This window comes from Lissotriton helveticus, chromosome 7 (genome assembly GCF_964261635.1).
Source record: "Lissotriton helveticus chromosome 7, aLisHel1.1, whole genome shotgun sequence".
Taxonomy (NCBI): Eukaryota; Metazoa; Chordata; class Amphibia; order Caudata; family Salamandridae; genus Lissotriton; species Lissotriton helveticus.
The window spans coordinates 69,920,697-69,945,257 of NC_136068.1; the positions used below are offsets into that span (position 1 = coordinate 69,920,697).

At 45.3% G+C, this 24,561-nt stretch overlaps 1 protein-coding gene across 1 annotated transcript in view; it reads left to right on the top strand.

Moving 5' to 3' along the window:
* The window catches only part of LOC144768081 (uncharacterized), a 224,814-nt gene that overhangs the window by 131,367 nt on the left and 68,886 nt on the right, over positions 1 to 24,561 (top strand). Inside the window, exons 26-27 of the mRNA XM_078651467.1 lie at positions 4,471 to 4,607; positions 13,844 to 13,964. Of these exons, the coding sequence (XP_078507593.1) occupies positions 4,471 to 4,607; positions 13,844 to 13,964 (258 nt within the window). The remainder of the gene's footprint in view (positions 1 to 4,470; positions 4,608 to 13,843; positions 13,965 to 24,561) is intronic.

The window sequence follows — 24,561 nt, forward strand, 5'->3', positions numbered from 1 at the left end:
ATCTATTAAGTGCAAATGAAAACCATTTGACAAATGCAGTCAGGCCCCTAGAAACAACATGTCAACTTTGCATAGCCATCGATTTTCCAAAATAGCAAGCTATGGGTCTATATTGTTGTGAAGAACTGAACCCTGGATGATTTTTACGATCAAATAATCCATATCTCTGGGACCTCATTTATGCTGATTATAGTGGTGTACCAGTGGGGCATGCATCAGTTGTCCTCAAATTCAAGATGGATGTTCTACTCCACAGAATTCTGCAACATCAGTCTAGAATTCCATCTCCTCTTCCCCACTCGGAAAGCAGTTCTAGTAGCAATATTTTGAGCCACAGGGCTTTGTGAGAGCTGGATGTCTTCCTTTCCAAGGGCCTGGAAGGTCTTTACTACAGACCAGTGAGTTATTCAAACTGTGTAACAGGGGTATGCCCATGCTTCCAATATACGCCATCCGATATAACCTACTCCTTCCTCCAGCCAGACAGAGGATTTTTTTTTTAAAGCAGCCCAGTTTTCTCAAACTGGGCTTCTTAAAATAAAAAATAAAAAAGTTTCACATTTTGAAAAACTTCTTTGAGAGTTGGCATTGCTTTCCAGGACCGCTACCTGCTGTCCTTGGAGTTGCCACTCTGATTCCTAAAAGGAAGGGGGACCCTTCCCCTTGGCAAATCAGTTACCACCTCAACTTCTGGGTCGGGAGCTGATCAATGTTTTGAGATGAAAATTCTGGTCACAAACCATTGATCTATACTTTACTGACACACAGTTTGGAAGGGAAACTCCAAACTTGTCCTTTCTAAGTGTGATTCAGTCAGGGTGAGAAATGCCAACTTACGATTTGGGTAAAACTTTTCCAAATGGCAAAATGGCTTTATTACATAAAAAAAATTTGTATGCAGTCATAAACCCTTGATTATTGCAAATAACAGGATTTGGGACTGTAAAAACCCTTAGTACATCTGGCTCTTACTCTGTTACATTACTTACTTGGAGTGCGTTGCTAGTGTATATTTTCTCCTTCCAGGCTTCAGACTGGTCAGTGTTCGACCTGGCATCATTGGCGTGGGTCTCCCTTCCTCTCTACTCTCCCTATCTTTTATATTGGCTGGATTTAGATGTTCTGGGCGCCGTACCACTGCTAATCACTGCCACAGCGCGAATGCTCCCTGTGTATAAATGACTGTAGGAATAAGGATAACTATAATGCCTACATCTGTGTAGCCTGTTTCAATAGTAAGTTACCCGCTATTTCACTGTCACTACTGTGAAACGATCCATTCTCATAGGCCAAGATGGGCCACTTAAAGATTACTTTCTATCATCCTATCTGGCCCTAGGATCCTGATAGAAACCTCGGGTTTGATATGTTTATGCTCAGGACATTGAGGGGCACTTTGTAGTAAGGACTGCTTATATATTACATGTTTTGAAATACCTTTCCTGAAAACGCGGTAGTTTCTTGCCTGAGCTTTACTGTAGGCTGTTGCGAGTATGTGTATTGGCCGTCTGGTTTTGGAGCAGCAGGATCAGCTGGGTCAGACCTGGCTGTAGAGAGAGGTCGGTATTCAGAGCATGGGGAAGGGTGACTCTTTGATCCGAGCAGGGCCGTGCCTGGCCAGATGAATGATGGCTCCACCTCCCACTGGGTGTCTGATAGCAGACCCCCTCATTCTGAAAGGGCAGGATGTCACCTCGTAAGCCAAGTGCTCCCCAACCCCACCAAACTGGTTCTGACCTGAGTCAGTGATTTGCGACCTTAGAGAACAAAGACTTTTTAGGTATAAAATGCTGCGCTGGAACTTTGTCCAAGTGTGTTCCTTCTGGATGTCAAGACGAAACACTGTCCGAGCGGACAGAGGAAAGGACTTTGAAACTTTCACCAAGCTTCACGAAGAAACTACCCCAGGACCTAAATCAAGAGCTCGTCATGCATAAGTCTCAGGGACATAAGACTTCACCCAGTCAGCTGTCGGAATTCCTGTGCGAGGAATCCTACTTACAGGTGAGGCCTCCGTCGAGTAATCCGGAGCCTCTAGTTCTACTGTGAGGACCGCGGACTGGGCACCTTTGAATCTGTTGCTAAACCTGTGCAGGCCTCCGCAGCAAAGAGAGAACTGCCGCTGCTGAGAGCCCGCCTAAACCTGAACCTTTGAATCTTTTGCTACATCCGAGCATGCCGCTGCAGCTAAGAGAGCTGGTACTACTGAGAGCCCGCCTATACCTGAACCTTTGAATCTTTTGCTAAACCCGAGCGGGCCGCTGCAGCTAAGAGAGAGCTGCCACCACTGAGAGCCCGCCTAAATCTGCACCTCAACTCTTCCGCTGGCTCCGTGTGGGCCGCCCCGCTGAGAGAGAGCTGCCGCCGCTGAGAGCCCACCGGAATCTGCACCTTCGAGCCCATCGCTGAACCTGTATGGGCTACTGCAGACAAGAGAGAGCTGTAGCCGCTGAGTGCCCGCACCCTTCTCTACTTGGCATCATCGTGCTTTGTCCCGTGGACCGCTGCAGCCAAGAGAGAGCTGTAGCCGCTGAGTGGCCAGCTCCCTTTGCTACTTGGCATCATCGAGCTTTGTCCCGTGGACAGGTGCAGCCAAGAGAGCTGTAGCCGCTAAGTGCCCGCATCCTTTGCTACTTGGCATCATCGTGATTTGTCCCATGGTCCGCCACACTAAGAGAGAGCTGCTGCCGCTGTGGGCTCACCACGGAGCTGCATAACGAGAATCGGCGCCACCACCAGCCCGGGCCGCCGCTGCCGCTGGGCGCCCGAGTGCCCGAATCATTGTGGGTGCACGCTGCAGGCTTCAGCCTCCAAGACTTGTGGTCGATGGGAGTCCGCCTATCACCGTCTCCGCTTCTTCGAGAAGCTGCGTGCTGCCTCTCCTTTCAACTACAGGTATCTGGTGCGCAACGGGTCGAGTAGGCCCCGGCCCTGAACTCAGCCAGTTTCATGCTTTGGTGAATACGTTATTGTCTTGTTGAGTCCCTACGGGTTGACGTGAATTGTGGTTGTTGAAACGCTTTGAGAGTTTTGAGTTAAACTGTTTGATAAAGATATTATTTTTCTATACCTTGTGTCCTTTTGTGGTGTCATTGCTGCCTTATTGTACGTGATCATAAACGCTTTACACTCTGCCTCTGAGATAGGCCTAACTGCTCGTGCTACATTACCACAGGGTTGAGCAGGGGTTGTCAAAGGGGGTAGCCCACTTTCCCTGACGAAGGAAGAAAGGTGCCTATTTGGACAGTGGCGCCACCCATTGCCAGCTAGAGTCCCCTCAGTAAAATATGTTGTTAAGAATTCTCCAACCTCACCAGATGATGCTGAACGTCTCTTGCCAAGACCTCTCTTCTAAACGGGACATCATCTAAGTTTATTAGGCACCTACAAGCACATAACCAAAGGTAACATTTTGCATTGTTTTTATAAAGGTCTGCTATGCCATGGCCAAGAAAGGCCAGCCAGAGCAATGGCTGCTTCCATGGCTCCTTACAGAGGCGTCTCGGTTTCTGATATCTGCCGGGCAGCTATATGCTCATCCTAGCAAACTTTAGGCAAGCCCTATTGCCTCACATCTCAGGCATGTTGTGACTGGTACTTTGCCCAAACTTTGTTGCATGACTTACTAGATTTAGCAGCACTATATTGAGACTCATCCAAAAGGTATGGAATCCACAGAAAGACATATCCACCAGAAGAAAAAATTGCTTAACTTCCATAATTATATTCCTGGTAAAAGTAAAGTCCACATTTGTAAAGCGCACAATCACCCGTAAGGGTCTCTAGGCGCTGGGGGCCGTCGGGAAGATTAAGCGAGCTATTGCCCAGAGTCACATGGTGCTGGGCTGACCTGCCGCCGGAGCCGGGGATCGATCCGTGGTCCCCAGATTCCAGCGTCAGTCGCCCTGGCCGCGGCGCCACACCTCTCCCCCTGGTGGATACATAATCCTGGTGAATGCTCACCGCCCACTCTCCTCTTCAATGAGATCGTGCTGTGACTAATAAAATCCCAAGATAAACAAATCTGTTATGTGAAGTATAGCTATCTGGGCTCTCTTGGATTCTCTCTGCACTCCTTGTTGAGGAGCAGAAAAGATATTCTGCAATTGGCATCAGCACACCAGTTGGCAGACACCTAATATACTCTAGTGAAGTCCTTTCCGGAAGTAAAGTCATTTCTGGAGACATTTGATGCCACCTGACGTCCTTGAAGTGTCACTGGTGCAAAAATAGATTCCAGACCACACTGAAGCCTCAAAGGAGTATTCATAAGGTCAGAAATCTGTGGTAAAATCATGTGGCTACCTGAAATATCGTTACTGAAGATAAATTACTTTTTCTTCTTGATCGTTGTGGTGGACCAGTGTTGTTACTTGTGGCATATGTGTATATTTGCTGCTGTAAATTGTCAAATACCAGACGTTGAATCCAAGTTTGATAGTCTGATAAACTATTTGTTTTACTTTACAGAAGTGGAAGGCAGCTGGGTCTCTACTGATGCTGCTATGTCTCCTGCTGGTGGTGACCTAGAGGACTTGAGCCCTGAAGGATTGGTGTTTGCCATTAGGCACATTCAGGAGGACCTCTCCCACACTCAAAGAGACCGAGTAAGTATAAAGGTCTATCTCACTTCTGATGGATACATCTTCCACAGATTGCTTACCTTAATAATGATCCTTCTTGGTTTCTCATCTGGTCCGGAAAAGCTTTTCCCCCATCAAAAATTCTCCAGCACTGCCATCTGCGGGTCATATAACATCACATAACATGTGTATTTGTAAAGCGGACATTCACCCGTAGGCATCTTGGTGCTGAATAACAGATTGTTACCCAACTCAATGGTACTGCCAGGTGTCCCATGCAGCTTCAACTGTGACTTCCCGTTCAGCATAATATCACCACCTCCTGCCTCTGACCAAAACAACACAAAATATAGGTCAGAAAGTATGCTGGTATCCGTTCCTTTTTTCCAATGCTCCATGAAACACAGGTTCTGAGCTCTGTCTCATAGTTTAAATGACAAAAATTCCTCAGCGTGTTGATAACAACTAGGTCAGCTGTCTCCTCAGAAAGTGTCAGAGTTAAAAACTCATCACAGATGCTGCATGAAAATGACACCCTTAGACCCACATAATAGCTGCATGTAGTGCTTAGCCTCACAGTATGACTGCTGCCTTTAATTCATGTGCCTCCATACACTCGAGGGCCATCAGGTAGCGAGAGGCCAAGTTGTTTTTGGCTCAGGAACATTGGGCAACCCCTAAGTTATCTCCTTCACCCAGGGGCAAATCATTTTTCAGGAAATTATCTCCCATGAGATTTTCTCATATACACTGAAAGTGCAAGAAAGTTCCTGCTCCCAGGACTGTCTGGAGTTTCTTCACCCTTCTCTGACTTTGAACTCTGTCCAGGACAAAATCACAAAAGTGAAATAGATCAAACCAAAGATTCTGGGTCCATCGATCAACCTGGTGCAGGTTGATGCCTTCCGGCTGGCTATACTGACACTGTTCAGGATAGAATTTCTACCCTTGGGTTCCGGTGATTACATCAGCTCTGAGACTGTGTTTCCATGGACTTTGACCTTGGTGCCTAAGAAGTCATCAGGGCCTGTCAAGGTGCTGTCACTGTTAAATTTGGGGCTCCTTCTGCATCAGCACAGACCTCTACCATGGAGCCGACTACAATGCAGTGAGAAAAAAGAGCAATAATGATCACATCTTAATGATGTTCCCTTGACAGTGCACCTTCCTTGAGCTCAGAGATTTACCCAGATGGAGGAGAAGTTCAGGCTCCAACTCCCATGCCTTCACAATAGCTGATAAGGACTATGACTGCACAGAGAATAATGATTCAGAGAAGGATAGCCTTCCTCCCACTATTTTATTGATTCTGACTTATAGCTCAAAAAGCATTTGAAGTGTAGGAGCTAACTTTGCCCTCAAAGTCTAATATTTTGAGTGAGACACTGCAACCCTCCTGCTCAGTTGTGGAACCATTTTGTCCATTTAGTGAGGCCTTTTAGGATCATAAAATGTGTGTTTGGGCCTACCCCTTAGGTGCCCAGCAGGCCATTGATAGATTGCCAGATGCCATAACCGTGCTTTGGGTAACTCACACTTTTTGCCCTCTCACCCATCTCCGGTTGGGTGACCGGGCCAATGTCCTTGCCAAAGCAAAATCCAAATGTGTTTCCGCATCCAGCACGTCCAATAAAGTGTAAGAGAAAGCTGTCTCATTAGGCTAAAAAGTCTTCGCTTATGGCAGCCTTGCATTTCGCACTGCTAATGCCACCTGACTCCGATCTGATAAGCTCAAACCTTGTATCAATTGGAGAACATCACACCAACTAGCTTGCAAGACTACCTGATAAAGCAGTTTACAAGCTTAGTCAATGACAGATTAGACTCCCAGTGAGACAATTCGACTAACAATGTGGAAGATTTGTGACTTTTCCATGGCCCATGCAGAGACCACATGCTTAGCCTGTCCAGACACCCCAGCAGCTACATCCCTCCTTTTGGGGCAGGGTTAAATGTGGGGGCGTCAACAACTGAAACCAGTCTCTGCCATCCTCTGTCTGCGCAGTTGCCTCACAATTGGGCTCACATGCTCTTTCCTTCTCCTCACAATGACCTCTTTCAGTTGAGGGGGGAAGGGAGGCTCTCATTTTTCCAGCATTTGGGAGACAGTCACAACGTATCACCGGGACATCCCTCTAATTAATCTGCAAGGGCTATGCCACTTTCCCTACTCTCCATCAGGACCGCCCTCCTTCGACCAGGAGATGCTGTCTGTACACTCCTTAGTTTTGGTGACAAACGTCCTTGCGTTGCTTAACAAAGGGGTCATGGAGGTGAAGCCTCTGGAAAAAGTGGCCCAGGATTCGATTCAATTTACTGATTGGTCCCAAAGAAGGACAGTGGTGTGAAACCCATCCAAGATCTTTCCTTCTGAACTTGAAAATTCAGGAGAGCACGTTCAAGATGTTGTCCTTCTACGTCATCTGTCCTGAATGCGGGTGATTGATTTGTGTCCCACCTGTTGTCATCTCCCAGTACTCTCTGCCCACAGAGCGTTCTTGATGGGATCCTGCACCAGATTTCTAGTGTTCAAACGGATGACTGACCCACATATCTTTTTGAAAATGTTGGCAGTTATGGCCCTTCACTTTGATGATCAGAAATCCATGTAAATGCAGCAACCCTGTTGCTGGTCAGGAATACCCTTCAGTGAATGAGGACTCTTTTCCTCAGCTTGGACTTTACCATCAATGGCCACAATTACCACCTTTCTGCCAAGCAGAGACTAACCATCATAGGGATGGTACTGGACATGATCCGCATGAGGGCTTTTCTTCATCCGAGAATTACTGATATTTATACGATGGTTCTGAGGCTTCTGACTCAACTTCGAATCCCAGTTCGAAAGGCTTCTGTCTCCTTGGCATCATGGCCTTGTGTCTCCTCCTCCTAGTGCCATTTGGTGGATGAGGAGCCTTCAGTGGTGCCTTAGGGAACTGGAATATCTGCACTTGAGCAGAGGGACTTGCTTGATGCAGGAGCCAGTCAGTTAATGTGGGTCTACATAGGTGAATGAGCCCCTTCATTCTTTTGAGTGATCAGTCTTTCAAACCTACAGAAGCATAGCCTACTGTCATCATGATTGCCTCTTCGCTGAGTTGCCCTTATGGGCGACGTGACTGCTCCTGTGACATTGCCCAGAGTAATTGCAGTGCCTGAACATAAATAGACTTGAGTTTCAGTTGTTCTTGTAATGAGGCCACTTCTTCCTTTCAACTCCTGGAGTAACATTCAGATTATCTCTGACAACCCCACTACCCTTCATTATATGTACAGACGTGATATAGAGTTGTGGACCCTCTATTACAGTGGTACTCAAAGTATAGCCCGAGGGCTGCATGTGGCCCTTCTTACCGTTACATGCGGTCCCCTGGTCAGCAGCAGCACTGGGCTTCTGTTTATTCTACTCAGCACTAACATTAAAAAAAATGCTAAATAAATGTGCAATCATTTATTTAAACGTTAATTGAAGTTAAAGAAAGGAAGTAACATGGGTGTCCTGCATCACTAAACTTTGGAAACACCTTCATTTTTAAAGACATCTTGCAGCAAATGTGTAAAAGTATTTTCATCTTTTTACAATTCAAAAAGTGCATTTCTTTAGCATGCAGAACCGTTTCACCTTTAGCACATCAGAATTAAAGTGACAATTTTCAAAAATGAATTTAGAAACATTCATTCTTCCCCCCCTCCCATACAACAATGCCAGTAGTGAACTTAGAGGCAAGTCAGGTGTTATGTGAACCTTTTTGGTGACCTGTGTTTCTATTATACATCAGCATTATAGTTTATTAAATCGAGCACAGAAGGTTTTGTAACACATCGTGAGATCATGTATGTGATAATGAACAAAAAGGAGGTAGAGTGAAATAAAACAATTGCCTAGGATCACTCAATTTGTTTGAGTAGAGAAGCCAGGATTAATCCCAACATTTTGTTTCACATTGTGCAATTCAGACATTAGATGTACATGCTTGGTTACCACTACACCCACCATGCCACAATCCCCCTGCCCCCTTTCAACCTACTCCCCGACCGCCACCCGACTGGCATCAGTGCGGCCCTCGATCACATCACAGACCAAACTTTGTGGCCCCTGATAAAATGTTTGCAAGTACCCGTGCTCTATTGGCAGGCAATAGGCAAACCTTTGGGGAATCTTCCTGGTATCAGCTGATCTCATAGGCTCTCTTTGCGTGAGGGCACATGCCACTGGAGGGCCATGAGAACTGCACCCTGAAGTGACAATTTGATCTTCTCCAGATTGGGTTTCCATTTGTGGATTTCTTCACCTTTGCCCAGAACAGCTAGTGTCCTCTGTTTTGTGCCATAAACTTCAACCTGAAGGCATCTCCCAGTGAACCTTTTGGAGGGAACTGGTCCCCAGGCCTGCTGTACAGGTTTCCCTGTCTGTCAAAAGTATTGTGGAAGGTGCAGGAGTATCCAGCACAGCTGATTCTGATGTCTTCAGACTCGCGCAGAAGATCTGGTAAGCTGATCTGTTGCCGTTCAGCACTTCCTTATCCGTGTGGAACTCTTTTTGCAACAGGGTGGCTGGGTCCTCCAACCAAATCCCCAAACACTACGGATGTGGAGATTGAGGAGGGCCAGTTGGAGAACTTTTGTCTTCTTGATGGGATTGCTGACGTCCTCTTGTCAGCCAGGAAGAGCACTTTTTCTTTCAGTCATGCCAGCCGGAGTACTTCAGCCTCTTTAAATTTAACCTTTCTGTTGTTTTGTGATCTACACTGCCATTTGCTCAGAAGGGCCTGGCGATGGCTACAGGGAAGGCCATCTGTTCCTGCCTGCCTTTGTTTGTCTTCTGCTCAATATTTCCTGTTTAAATCACCAATAGGTGCATTTAAAAAAGATTTGCTTTTGTTGTTTTCTCCCACTCTGTTAATTGTTCTTCAGTGGGACTATAAACTTGAGTTGCCCTTCTTGATGATATACCTATTTCAGTCCATGCACAGAAGCCTGTGGCACTTAACCTGAAAACAGTTTTGTTGGTGATAACTACACCCTGTAGGGTCAGCGGACTTCAAGCCCTTTTGCAGGTTTCTACCCAAATAAGTTGACACTTTGCAGCTATTTATTCTTTATACCCAGGGTGGTGCCTGCATTTCTTTTGGACCAGTCAATAGCCTTCCATCTTCTTTTCCTATATCCACATCCATCCAAGGAGGAAGAGTGACTACATACATTGTACCTCAGTTGGGTTGTTCGCTCCTACATATGATTAGCTCTTTGTGGGCTTCACCGGAACTAAGATGGGCAAGGCAGTGACCAAATACATTCTTTTGTGTTGGGTCATTCTCAGTATAGCGACCTGCTTTGGCCTGGCCAAATATGACCCTCTGGAGGTCATCCGTTTACTATCTACTAAGCCAATGCTGCCTCCAGTACCCTTAATTGTGCTATTATAGAAGCTGATAAATGTAGAGCAAACGCAAGATAATCTTGCATTACTGCCTTACGTACCAGATGTGCCGCCACAGTTACTTTTGCCCAGCTGTGTTGCATGACTTCCTTTAACTGCCACTACTCACACCCACCTCCAGGGAGGTAATGGTTTAGAACTCCTGTTTAAGGAGAGGAATCTGCGGAAAGGTCTGTCTGTCAGAAGGAATAGTTATTTTTGGTAGTACTATTTCTGATTGATACTTTCTCACCCCTGAAATCTCCACAGGTGCCAGACTTGGACAGGAAAGCTCTTTAGTAGCACTAATGAGCCAGCAGGTAGCACTGTCTGCCTCTGTCACAACTCCATTCCATCTACGGCTGCAACAGCATGACAGGCATTTGGCACAACCCCTGTGAAACTGACATCTGTTCCTCTTTTTCCATACTCTTCAGCTTGGTTCTGGAGCTTTTCTCCCAGTGTTTTCAGGATTTTACTGAATTACATAAATATTTCTGTGACTGTTTACAGGGATATCTCCCCCTAAAATGACCAAGTTTATGCCGTACCATACTTACGGGTAGGAGGTATCAGTCAAGGACCCTTCACAATGTTTTGGATGTTTAACAATGTCAGTCTTTGGTCCCTGCTCCCTGATGTATCCAAAGACTATTAGGGGGCAGAAGCCAAACCCTATGTAAGTGAGCACTTGAAAGGGGTCAGTCCTATTTGAAGTTGTTAGGTCGTCCAAGCCAACTTTTGTCATTTTTGGGTCTGTGCAGGATGAAGTTAAAAAAGACAAGTCTAAAAACAAAAATAAGAAGTCCTAGTAAGTTTCATGCCCCCCTGGCACTCAAGAGAAGTCATGTAGATGGCGATCCAAAGGCCCGACTCAGCTACTTCTGTATCTGAGTCTCTCCCGGCTTTGGAGACGATGTGCCCCGAGTTTCCAGGGCAGTGTCTACTCTGCAGTACAATTAGCCCATCAAGTAGTGTAGGAAAGTGGCCGCTTTTGACATGGTCACCCCACATTTTTCAAACAAATGGAGATTATGGACGGAGCGCTGAAACTATTCAGACACTCACCCCATTCACAGATCTGGGTTGAATCCATCATCAATCTTTAGCTCACTTCGCCACCTCAGTTCAAACGCAGCTATATGCAAATCACTCTTGACCCTGTGCCTCATGGGAACAGTCCAGCCCGAACTGCCAAGCCAGGTCTTCCCTGAACCGGAAACCAGCATCCTGGGACTTGTTTTGGGGTAACACCCCTCATCAGCCAGGCTAGCTTGAATCCAGTGGCAAAGTGAGCAAGGGACCCATGTCCGGGCATACCCTGCCAACTTAGGGCGAAGATAGCAAACACAAGGAGATTTTGCACCAAGCCCCCCTGCTCTTTAGAGCCGTATGAGGCATACACAAGCCTTATCGTGAACGCCTCAATCAGCAAGGTCAATCCTAACTCTTTTTCAAATACTCCTCTAGCCAGGGAGTCCAAGAAGATTGAGGCATTAGACAAGAGCATGTGTTCTTCTGCCATCTTAGAATTGCTATCTGTTAATGCTGTTGGTTTGATGGGTCGCTGCGCACATACCCATGGGACATGGCCAGCAAGTTCTTACCCGCAGTACCGGAAGACCTTAGAGCCTCTTTGTCTCAGACGATTCATGATGGACAGGGCTCAGCCAAATATTTGGAGGTCTGGATAATGATTGCCTGTGTAGTACAGCCAGAACTTGTGTCATACTTTGTTGTCATACATGGATCCATTCAACAGGATTTTCCAGCGATGTGCAGGTGTCCCTCTTGGATATGTCCATCTTCAGAGGTTGGGCATACCTGGTTTCTCATACCACAACAACTGGCTTTTGAATGCGGCCTCACCTCAGTCAGTCATGGGCCACCTCCAATATTGTTGCGGATCACTGTCAACAAACCAAAGTTCAACCGGACTCCTTCGCAGAGGCTTGCAGTGGTGGCTGCTTAAAAGCAATTGGTCGAGTGTCAGACCCCTCTCTCGTCCTGTTACTGTGACGGACACTTATCTGCTAGGCTGGGGAGGACATTTGGGTTGGATGGAGGGTTGAGTTCAGGGGCCTCTGGTCTCCAGCCGCGGGCCAGCTCTATATCAATCGGTTGGCTTTGCAGGTCATCAGTCTGGCTTGTAAGACCATCCAGCTGTCTTTAAGGAAGAGGCTAGTTTAGGTTCTCATGGATAACTCCACCACCCTCTGGTACTACAACAAACAGCGCTGAGTGGGATTCTGGATCCTTTGTCAGAAGCTCTGCGCATTTGGGGGTAGCTGGAATGTCATGGCATTTTTCTGACAGCAAACCACCTGGCACGGTCCCTGAATGCCTGAACGTACTAACAGTTGGACCGTCGCTTGGTCTTGACGTTTCTCATATGACGTTTCCTTTTAGCTGATGCGCTGCTGCTTGTTGCATCTCCTAACTTTTAAGGCCATCTTCCTCATTGCGATTACGTCAGCTCATGGCATGAGTATACTTCAGGCACTTTCAATGCAACCACCCAATACCACCTTTTTCCTGGACAAGTTGGTCTTGAGAACTCTGGTGGCATTCTAGCCAAATTCTGTGAATACTTTCTAAGTTTTGAATCCATTACTCTGCCTGTGTTCTATGCTCCCCCCTCATCCTTCGAAAGCGGAGGAGACGCTTTGCCATCAAAGTGATAATCAACTTTTTGTAGGTTCTCCAGAGCAAGAAACAGACAGTTGTGCAGAAGAGTTCCCTGTCACAGTAGATCGTCCTCTGCATTAAGATCATCTACACACTGGCCAAGAACCTATCCCTTGGAATTTCACCCAGAGAGCTCGTTTCCCCAGGGCTAATGTGCCACCGAATGTTGGTTCGTGCAGTGCCTGCCCTTGACATCTGCCAGGTTGCAACGTGTATGTAGGTGCATACATTTACACAACACTACTGCATTTATTTATAGCCAGGTCCAGCTAGAAGGACCTTTCGCCCTCCAAGCCTTGAAAGATTTGGTCTGAGTCCACTCTAATGACCCTGATCTTGTAGAGGTACTGCTTTGGTATCTAATATATGGTGAAGAACCTACAGTGAGAAATGTTCATCAGAAGAACAAGTTGCCGTTGGTAACGTTTATTCTGGTGGATACTCTACCTAGCCAAAGATTCCTCCCTGCCCTCCCAATTCTCTGTTGTGTTGAGTGGTCTCTTGTGACATTTGAAAAGGTCCTAAGGTAGCGCTTAGCACATTGGTATCCACAGTTGTTCACGCTCTTGGTCTTTGGGGGCAGAAATGGAAAAAGGCAAGAAACTAACATCTGCACACATGGGTGATGGTCATTGCTCTCTGGGTTCCTCTCTGTAATGTTTTATGTTCTCTGGTGTTTGTCATGTTCATAGGCAGTGTCGCGGCTTAACTTCATAGAACCATTTGGCGTGCTCAAGCCACATTGTTGGGTAAAAGCTTGCATGGATCAGTCTAAAGCATGGAATAATAATTCTTAAAGTTAGAATCTGCATGAAAGATTGTTTTCACCAGAAGTATTGTTACCGAAGGTAAGTATCTTTTTTATTTTAATTTTTAGGCTTAGTTCTGAGCCATGAAGTGCAGCACCTTCGGTGACCCGTCCATTGCTATAGTGAAAGGAGAATTTATTCCCATTCAGTTTCCCCCACTCTTTCTCCACTCCTCCCCCAACACAGACACGTACACGAAAGAGGACTACATTAGGGCCAACCCTTAAAAAAATGTTGTCTTGTGCTCCCTGACCCTTTCTCTCAATATCAGTGTGTCCCAATCCTGAAGTGGCATCATCTTCCTGGGTTATGAAGATCACTGTTTTTTTGCCTCCATATTTCAGGACGATCTTCATAATGAAGTGCAGAAGATCCATCAGCAGCTGAGTGAGATCGATGGTGAGCGTGGCAGGTTGACTACAAGAGTACAGGAACTACAGAGGTGTCTTGACCAGAGCCAGGAAGGTAAATGTAATGACAGAGGGTTGTAGAGAAATTGGGGGGAGGGTAATATTTTATGTTTGCATTTTGTCTGTACTGTGTTTTTATATTCACTTCAGCCTACATGATATACAATTTATTTCCAGTAATTCATCCGCATACTTAATCTACTTGTCTCACATTCTCTCTCTCTCTCTCTCTCCATAAAACTGTCCGACCAATCTCCTCGCTCATAAACTCAGAGAAACCCCACTTCCTGTTTTTCTTAAATACCTAGGCTGCAAGTACTTCCGGCATATTAAGAGAGAGCTCACCAAAAACGTTCTGAAAACAGACTGAAAGAGTACAAGCCTCTTTTACCCTCTGTTAACGCCTTTCATGGCATTTAACCAAGGCCTTCATTTTTCAATGCAGACATGCAATGATTATCACAGTAAATATGTTTCTTACACACTCCTTGCTTAGCGAGAGGGCGGTTGTGTTGTCTGCTGGAAATCGATGTTGAAGTCGTACAAAGATATAATCTAGGTTTTAGTCAATAACTAATTCTGTTTTATGTATGGCGATGGTGCATACAAATCTTATTGTTAGAAAGTCTTGTTTTAGGGAACTCACAATGGCTTTCTGAATCTCTTGCTTTGTTGTACACACCTCACCGGTGCAGATGGAAGGGGAGCATTCTGTGAGGGCAAAGGCCAGGGGGTGTTGGAACAGCTTGCAGGAGTTAGAGTGCTGGTGGTGTGGGTGATTGCAGATCACAAATGGTTTCTCTGATCTTGATGACCTGCAAAGGAGTCTTCTGTGTACTTGTCATCACGTTGGGGATGCTGTCTCTCTGGTAAAGCTCATATTGGGTCACAAAACTTCACAACGGTGAACAGCCCCAACTCAAGGTGCCACCTTCAGAGTGACATACCGGCCATAGTCTATGTAGACTCACAATGGTGGTAGGCCACCTCACGAAGGGCCTTTCACAGGGTCACATGCGCCTGCATTCCTGCAATGTGCAGGTTCTCCCAACAGTGAGGAGTTGCTCCTCCCCTATCAGCCTCATGCCTGCAGTACGTGTTGGATGGACTGATCGGGTTTTCTGCTTCTCATCAAGCGGGTCCTAGTGCATTGTCTCCATTCTAAGTCTACCTTAGCAGCACTGAGCACCTCACTGCATAAGTGCACTTAGGATCTCAAGTTCTAGGATGGACAAGGAGGTTATCAGCACAAAAAGCAGTCGGTGCTCTTCAGCAGAGACATTCGCCGCTACCTTAGCGATTAGTTCTAAATCCTTTTTTTGCCAACCTTCTTCATGTCAAAAGGGTAATGCTTAATATAAGGGAAGGGATTGCTCATATCCAGTCCTGGGAACAGTTGGCATTTCCAGTGTTCTAATCAAGTTAAAGTTCACTTAAAAAATGTGTGGGGGACCAATCCTTGAAGAGTGATTTTCTCTTTCAGGTAGTTGCATCTCCATGATCACTATTTGGCACTTGAATTGTCACTCTGTTTCTTGTGTATTGCAGATATACAGCTCAAACCACAGCATTTGGTGGCACTACACCAACCGGTCTTTTTTTGTGTATTGTGTGCCATTTAGCCAAGCTACCAGACTAAATTCTTTGTCCATTTGTTGCTGTCTCTCAGATAACACGTTGGCCTCGAGGAACTGGCTCATAGTTTCAGCCACAGCACAAATGGTTGTTCCTGGGAATGAGTACTGGAAGCTTAGTAGCGCACTTCTTTTTAAAATGAATTCCAGAAGATTGAAGGAATCCAAGGGAGCAGTGCTGGGGGAATGCAGGAATGGGGAAACAGCAATCTCTCAGTGATGGGTTCTAATTATGACCACCTCAACCAATTACTAGGCAGAACCGGAAGGTCAGCCACCTAGTGATGCTGAGGTAAACGGCATATACCCCATTGCTCGACTCTGCTACGAGCCACTGTTTGCGTAGTCATTGCCTGAGCATTGGAATGGTAAGTCATCCACAATAAAAGGTATTCCACTTTGAGCCTACACCAAAACCCTTGCATGTCCCTGCACTCTGCTAGTGAGCAGATGCCAAATCCATGTACAGCACTCATTTGGGACTCTTGATACAGGTCGTCTTCATCAGAAGCATATGGTGTCTGACAGAACATTGAAATGAGGAGCAGGTTGTCATATGGGCACTACGCCTTAGACGTTCAACCCTGAAACCCCACTAAAGGATCAGATATTTTCTTGTGAGTAATAGTTTTGTAAAAAACTCTTTATCATTCTGGTCCTTTTGTCTCAGTGACTCACTCCTCTGCCTGGTGGTTGATACCCGGGTCCATATTATACATTGTGTCTTGGGAGCGCTACTAATATGTGCGCCCATGGCACAATGGTGTTACAGAGGAGGGCTGCAGACATTTGTGTGCCCCCTTCTGTAATACGGATAGCGTTGCGCCCATGATGTGGCAGTGCTATCATAAGAGAGTGTTCGCTCATTCGCATGGGGGTGTGGCCCCATGAAAGTGAGGGAATCATTTTGCCTTTGCGCCCGCGTCGTATTATGGGCGCTGGCGCAGAAGCAAACATGCCTTTAGGTGGCGTACTGAAAGTGCGCCACAAAAAAGTAGCACACATTCAGTGCGCCTTCTAAAGGCAGCCCTCATGGGAGAACAAAGGGTGTCCAGACATCCCTCTGCAGGTGAGTGCAGTCCCTCGCTGCAACTGCCTGAAAGGGGATCTCTCACCCCTCATGAAAGTGCAGGCGGGTTGTCATCTGCACTGTGAAACGCAAAGCAGCTTTTAAACAGCTGCTCCATATTTCACTTGAATGTGCTTCCTCCAGGGCAATGTGAGTCTGTGGCTGCCCTGGGGCAGCACATTCTTTGTAATACAACACACTGTCCCTATTTGTGCACAGCACACTTTTGGAAACAGGGAAAGTGTGCAGTATTCCTAATACTTCCCCAGGTATCTCTCCTTAAAATGCCTGTGAGCTTTCTCCAATGATTGTCGTGATGTACCAAAAGATTGTTCTCACCCTGTAGCCGGCTCCAATTGACTACCTTTGCAATTGATATCATGGACACCCTCACTAAAGGAGTTGCCGAGAGGTTGGTACATCATATTATTGGGCTTCCAAGGAAAGTTCTTTTTGACAGTTCTTCCTCATTTCAACATGAGCACCACGAGGTTGGGCTGATATCATCAAAGACTGAAGCTCCGATGCCTCAGAAAGAGTACGTCACACTGGGAGTCTTACCCATCATTGTTTGTGGGGAAAAAGAGGCTTACTCTGCAATGTACCAACTAGAAAATGACCCAAAGCTCTAGAAGCCTTCAGTGCACTTCACAGGTTCCTTTTGGTGACTTTTATTAAGGTTCACCATATACAACTTTAGCATTTTTTTTATTTTATTTTTTTATTGATTTTACAGAACAGTGAGCCAAACATTATGAGGCAATCAAAGGACATGTAATCACGTGGAATAGTATGATAAGTTTGCAACCATCGTAAGCTAATATACATCAACAGTTTTGGGCATCCACAAGTGTCCTCGAATGGCTGCACATAATGGACTAATATCAATAAAGTAAGTCTCCAGCGGTATGCTAATACAGCTCGTCCTCAGCATTCTTGTGATAACATAAGTTTAGCGAAACGGTTGATCATTTGTTAAAGCTCACAGGATACAGTGCCGTTAAAACATCTTAACAGAAAACAGTTACCCAACCTCCCTCCCTTCCCCCCGTGCTCAGCCCTCAATATCCAACAGTAGCATTTGTATATCAGCCATATCCCCAGGTGTGTGTTTCTTGGTTCCAAAGTCTGTCGTAGGTGAACTGCGCAATGCTGCTAACTCACCCAGTATGTCACACGGATAATGTGAGGTGCCCAAGTGTCCTGTATTCTCAGATCAGACCCACACGTGACAAATCCAACAAATCCTAGTAGGACAAAATATCTATTGCAGCGTATTCCTCTAGCATTGCATACCAGCATACAACATTAGCCTTATTGGCTTCTAGGGTATGACCTTCAAACTTGCTGAAGCCATGTGCTAGGTGGATGAGCAGGTGGTGAACTCCCGGCCTTTACTGAAGGCTCCTGTGAGTAATTCTTTCCTGCCGTAAACAACACCCTACCTGAGGGACATCTCAGATAACCTGGCCCAATCAAGTTTTCCGCTGGCTTCTTTTTTACCAAAGAACAAAAAGGGAGTGAAGGGGTAGTGTCCAAACGTGGCGCTGGAGGTGGATAGGTCTTCCTCTAGAAAGTTTTAAAAAAACACAGAGATCCACCTTAAGATAGATAGAATAAAGTAATCACAGGTCACGTGTGTTTCCTACAATGGTTGGAAGTATATAGTGTTTGATTAAATACCCCTCACACACCAAAAGGGCCACACTGTACACCAGTGGAAGAAACTTAATGGCAAGCACCAGACAACAGTTTCTGACCTCTTCGACAGTTCATTGTTCACCTGATCACCTCTCCACCTACCCTTTCTGCTTGGTGATGGTGCCCTTGAAGAGGGTCAGCCCTCCAGTGTTTTATTGTGCACTGCTGGAAAGGAGGTAAGTTTCTAGACTTAATTTGCAAACCGATAGATCAAAATACCTTCAAACACCCGGGACAGGAAAAAAGGCAGATGCCTATGAGGTAACCGCAGTATGTGGATGGAGATAGTAAAATTCAATGAACCATCTTCTTACTTTATTTCCTAAAGATTAAAAGGGCGTTCTCGATGACAAAGGTTTACAGTTTGTCTATGCTGACACATTCTGCGAATACACAGGATTTTTCCGTGCAGTGATGTCATTGAATCCTTTGGTATTTTTGCAGGCATATTGCATTCCTCCTACCTTGTAGAGAAAGCTGAGAACAATGTATTATTTTTTAAGGAAACAACAATTAATTTTCCACTGATTGTTTAAGGCAGGAGTTGTGACATATAAGGCTTTGCAGCAGGCTACCAGTAGCAGATGCTGCTAAATGCCTTGGACATTAGAAAGACATTGATTTATTCCCTCAGAGGACCGACTAGAGGACAGCTGTTAATTATTTACTCTATAATTGCTCTCCGTGTCCAGGTCAAGCCTCTTGCAACACTTAAGGCCAGGTGGGTGGGCAGATTCTTGGAATCCTATTTGATATGGGAAGGCGTGTCCTCAGACTGATGCCTCTTGCTGAAAGCAAAGAAAAGGTACATTCAATTGTTTTATATAGGTGTTGTACTCCACCAACTCTAGGACAGATGCTGAAAGAGAACAATTTATCTAGGAGGACCTGCAAGGAGAACATATTCAATATTTTTACTCCCAATAATTACTGATTCCACAAATTGAGACTGGTCCTGTTTTACAATATTATTATTTTGTAACTTTTTAAAAAAAAAATTTAAATGCCTCACAATCTTTCTTTTTAGGATACCAGTCATAGATCATTGGATCTGAATGAACCGGTCCCTTTTGTCAGGTTTGAAATCCCCAGTAACTTTAAAATAGCAGTAAACCGAGTTTTTAATGGCCATCATCAGTTGCACCACCATCTTGTCGGTTCTTATTCTGACCAGACTTTGACACCGCTAGGAGATGTAAAATGGAGATCATTTACCCCTCATTATGATGATGACAATCTCTAGAGTGATTTGCAGGTGGCCTGTGGGATGGATACTGCCCCTGATACCATCTTTCGTTTGCTGTAGTCTTCAGATGTGCTGCAGATGTCCTGCATTTACAACTTAATTTTGTTGAGGTTAAAACGAATGAGCTTACTGAAATGATTTAGCCTGGGCCATCTTCTTCTGAGCCCTTAGTGCCATTTAATGAAGCCCTAACCGACTCCCTTTTGGGCACTTACTGTAAACCTTGTTCTTGTCCACCAGTGAACAAACAGGTGTCCAGTAGCGGTGGGCGGAATTTGTGTAGTCGTGCTACGCAAAGCTCCGGGAAACGGTAAAAAATCTCCGCGAGCACGCAAAAGTTCTGCGAACACGAGAAATTGCTTTTTCTGCCTGTTCACAATGCTTTTTTCCTGTTCACGAACGCTGTTTGCGTGCTGAGGAAGAACATGCAAAAAATTACCCAAATTCCGCGAGCGGAACGGAATTCACAGCCCAGGCCTAGTGTCCAGACGCCAAAGAACGATACCCGACTACACTTATTGTCTTACAAGCTTCCACCAGGAAAGTGAATCCTAATGCATGCCCCACAACCTCTTCTCCCCGTCTTTCCCCAGACAGAAAGTTGAAAAGGATTGAGCATTCAGGAAACTAATGTTCTCTTCAGTCAGCCTAGCCATGAGGTTGATCAATACCAGTTGCCTATTAGGCTGTTATATGTTTAGCATACACAAGGGTACCCAATGATTTATAGGGACCTTGAGTAACTGTAGTTATAAGGAACAACCGCCCCTAAGCAGAGCAATACATATTTAATTTGTGTTGTAATTTTGTTGTGGAACAAAAGCATACAACAATTGCACAGTATGGTACATAGGCAAGAAGCACCAAGTAATACAATGCAGTGGAAGGAACAGGGGGCCGAACAGGTGCTGTGCGGCAATGCATATTTAATACTCTGGAAAAAAATCATGCCAAGAATACTTACTTGAATCTGTCATTTAAAATCATATGTTTATTGCTACAATTAAAAGACTTTTGTAGGAGTAAGACACCCTATGGGGCACAAAACCTTTAATTGTAGTAAGTAATTTGTGCATAAATGTGTGACACAGTTTCTCAATGTTCCAAAGTCACAATTAAAAACACATAAACACTTCTGCACCCACAATCAATAAGACATCATTGAAACCGGGTCAACGTGTTTTTGTCAGAAATCGTATCAATAAATATACAATTTGAAATGATTGCTTCAATTAGGTTTCCTGGGCATGATTTATATGGCTGTGCTTACGGGCCTTTGACCCTTAAAACTACTATTAGGCTGTTATAAGCTTGCCCTCTCGGACACCTCCAGCAAGATCTTCTTGGCGGTCCCGTATGAGTTCAGGGCCTTGTGGGCTCAAACCTTTCAGGATGGTCAGGGTGGAGCCAAATAAATTATTCGGGCTGGCCTAGACACTACTGATAGTTTGCAGTGATCAATCAGCACTGGTGTGGTGGTTCATCGCCATGTGCTAGATAAGATCCACAGGCTTTTCTCGATATGTGTAGGCATCCCTCATGCTTATGGCTATTTATAGATCCTGGCTTTTTTGGCTAACAAGTTGACTCCTCCCATGAGCACTTCAAGGAAAGAAAGGCTTTGCCATGCTCTTTGGGCCTTCCACCCCTGCTAGGCAATTCCCTCATCGGTTTCAGGTCTCCGAAGGCTGTTCCAGAGTTACAGAGGTTTGTCATATAGCCAGTGCCAGGCTCCCCATCCACCCCACTTCAGTCACCTCAACCCCTTCGTGGCCAGGGATTGGTAATCAAGGAAGCAATATGCAGGTCACCAGAGGCACCCATCTCCCCAGTTCCCCGACCCTGTGTCATCAGCCTCCAAGCTCTTTAGCTTGCTCTTAGCAGCACACAACTTCCATGTGGGAAGTAAGATTCAATATTTTCTCCTAGGGTGGCAGTTGATCACATCCAACAGGTGGGTTCTCCAGATAGTTAATTAGGGCTATGCTATTCTGTTTATTTTGACCCACCATAGCATCCGCCCACATCAGAACCGGTCTTCAGAGGAGCACTTGTCAGTTTTGCTGCAGTAAGTGCAAGCTCTATGGTCCAAATGTGCTATTACAAGGGTGCCGGCCTCAGAGGTGGTCATGGGTTGTTACTCCTGCTATTTCTTTGTCAAAGAAGGTTGGAGACCTTTGTCCTATTTTAGATCTTCACCCACCCTCTAAATGTCTGTCTTCAGGAGGACAAATTCAAAAAGATCACACTGGCCTAAGTTCCTTTTGACTGGATCCGGGCAGCATAGAGTGCAGGATGCATACTTTCTTGTACAGTCCCACAGATGTCACCTGCCATTCAAGGTCAGCCAGAAGAATTTTCAGTTTCCTGTGCTCCCCTTCTGCCTTACCTGCTCCACTCATGTGTTCACAAAAGTGATGGCTTTGGTTGCCACCTATCTTCTGAGGTTAGGGATAGCGGTTTTCTTCATCCTCGACAACTGCCTGTTGTTAAAGGCAGGGTCGTCACAGTTAGATGTAGGCCACCTGCAGACAATGGCAAGCCTCCTCATAGGCCTTGTTTTGAGCCCTCAAAACAGATTTTTTGCAAGCCAAACTTACCAATGTTTTGTCTGTTTTGTCTCTGGCCTAGCAAGGTCTTGCCGTGTGCACTGATAAAGGGTTTTTATCATCCGTTTTGGCTTGTTTGTGATTCCCAGGTCAACTGTCCTTGTTTAAGTCCCCTATTGTGATGCTGTTTGTTAAAGATTTGTAACATATATTCCCTCCAAAACTGTTTGTGATGCCATACATGTGCACCCCTTCAAGCCAGTGCATAGCTGCTTGCTGCTTCTTCTGACTCTCAAAAAGGTCTTCCTCACTGAAATGACTTCAGCTTGTTACGAGTGAGCTCCAGGCTCTGTCGATGCAACTGCCCTATATGGCATTTTCCCAGACAAATTAGTGTTTAGGACCAGGGTGGCTTTTTTCCACAAAGTCGTGATTGCTTTTCACGTTTCAGCAACCTATCACCCTCCCAACGTTCTTTGCTTTGCCTCACCCATCAAAAGAGGAAGAGAGACTTAATCGGCAGAACCCTAAAATAGGCTTCAGCATTTATATTGATCACACCAAAGAATATTGGGTGGACGATTAGCTTTTTGTGGGGTTCTCATGTGCAAAGAAAAGTAAGCCAGCCTCCAGAAGAGCTGAGGGCCCATTCCACCATGATCAAGGCTGCCACCACTTCGATGGTACGTGAAGTGTCTGTGCATAGCTGTTCAGGAAATAGTGCTTCGCTAACGTGTGCATGGATGTCTACGTTGCGGAATAGCAGATGTCATGTCCGATAGGAAGACAATTTCACTTGTTCCACTGCAGGACTTTTTGGTCCCAGCCCACTCCGCAAACGCTCCTCATGGGGATGTACTGCTTTGGTTATCTCTCTAATTGTGAGAAGTCTGCAGTTAGAGGTATCTGTCAGAAGAACAAGTTACTTACTTTCGGTAACGCTCTGTCTGATAGATACTCTAACTGCTGATTCCTCACTGCTCTCCAACCTCCCCATTCTGTGTAGTAACCTGTTTTTACCATCTAAAAGTATCCCAAATTAGAGATCAGCACACTGGTACCTCTGATTGTTTTATGCTCTATGTCTAAGGGTGTAGAAAGAGTCAAACAAGAAACTGACATAGGTGCACAAGGTTGGCTCATTTAGCTGGCGCTGCTCTATTACTTCTGGGGTAGAACCTAGTCAACTCAGAACTTCCCTGCACCACCAGGGAGCACGCTGGAGCATTGCTATGAGAATATTCGGATCCAGTCTGGCTCCTGACGGATATTCTAATGGTGAAGAATCTGCGGTTAGATAGAGTATCCACCAAAAAGAGCATTCCAGAAGATGGGTAACTTGTCAACTCAGTGAGAAAGTTGCCAGGAGCTACGCATGACAGTTTATGGCTGTCCTTACAAGTGACCTCTTAATTCCGAAGGGGCTGGTGACCACAGATACTGGCCCTATCGGAATTATAAGATATGTGGGTACGCCCCAGAAATCATCATATGAATCAGACTATGAATAACCATTTCCCCTGTAATTCCTAATTTCTTTGAAGAGCCTTTGGCACCAACTCCTAATGGGCCAGATTTCCCCCACCCTTGGAGTTGCCAGTAGCCCCATTATAGGCAACTCTGGGATTAGAGAGCATCCTGCCCAGTTCCTGGGCTATTCAAAGTGAGGGCCTTTGTAGATTTACCAGGGTGGTGGCAAAAGGGCAAACTCTCCAGTCTGTACCTCATAACTATTGATCGACGTTCTCTGTTCACCATGTCATGGTTCTGTTTATGGGGACCGCTATCATCCATGTTAAAAGATAGTTCCCTTAGCTGACCCCAACTTCAAAGTAGATTAATAGTCTATTTTGGAGCAACATACACAAAAGTCATAAAGAGCACATGCCATGGAACATGTGATACGAGTTTCCTGTGCACAAATACAAACCAGCTCAAGTAGTAATGGTGAAATGAGCCCAGGACTAGGGACATTCATACCTACAACCTGTCTGCGATGATATTTAATAGAAACTCCCTTTCCTCATGTTTCTGTTGTATTAGTAATCCTTATTTGGAAGCTTAGAAGAGGACATTTATGCAGCTGTGGTGACCTGGACTAGTTCGGAACATAATTTTGTGTTTTCTAAGATAATTGATGTACCATTTGAGCTTACACACAAATTCAGCCTAAGACTTGTATCTTGAAAGGGGTTGTTTTTAGTGGCTGTTAAGGTGTTACTGCGCACATCCACCTGTCCTTCCGTCTCTAAAGAAGTTTCAGAATTTTACCTAAATCAAAAACATCAAAACACCATTGTTTCTTTCAAATCCATCTCCATCGTTAAAATTTCACTACAAAGAATTGATGTTAATCAAGATTTTCAGATGTTAAACAGTACAGAATGTTTTGAAGTGTTGAAACGGTGTTTCTCATGGTGATAGCAGTTTTCTGGGTGGTTCGTTTTGTGGTG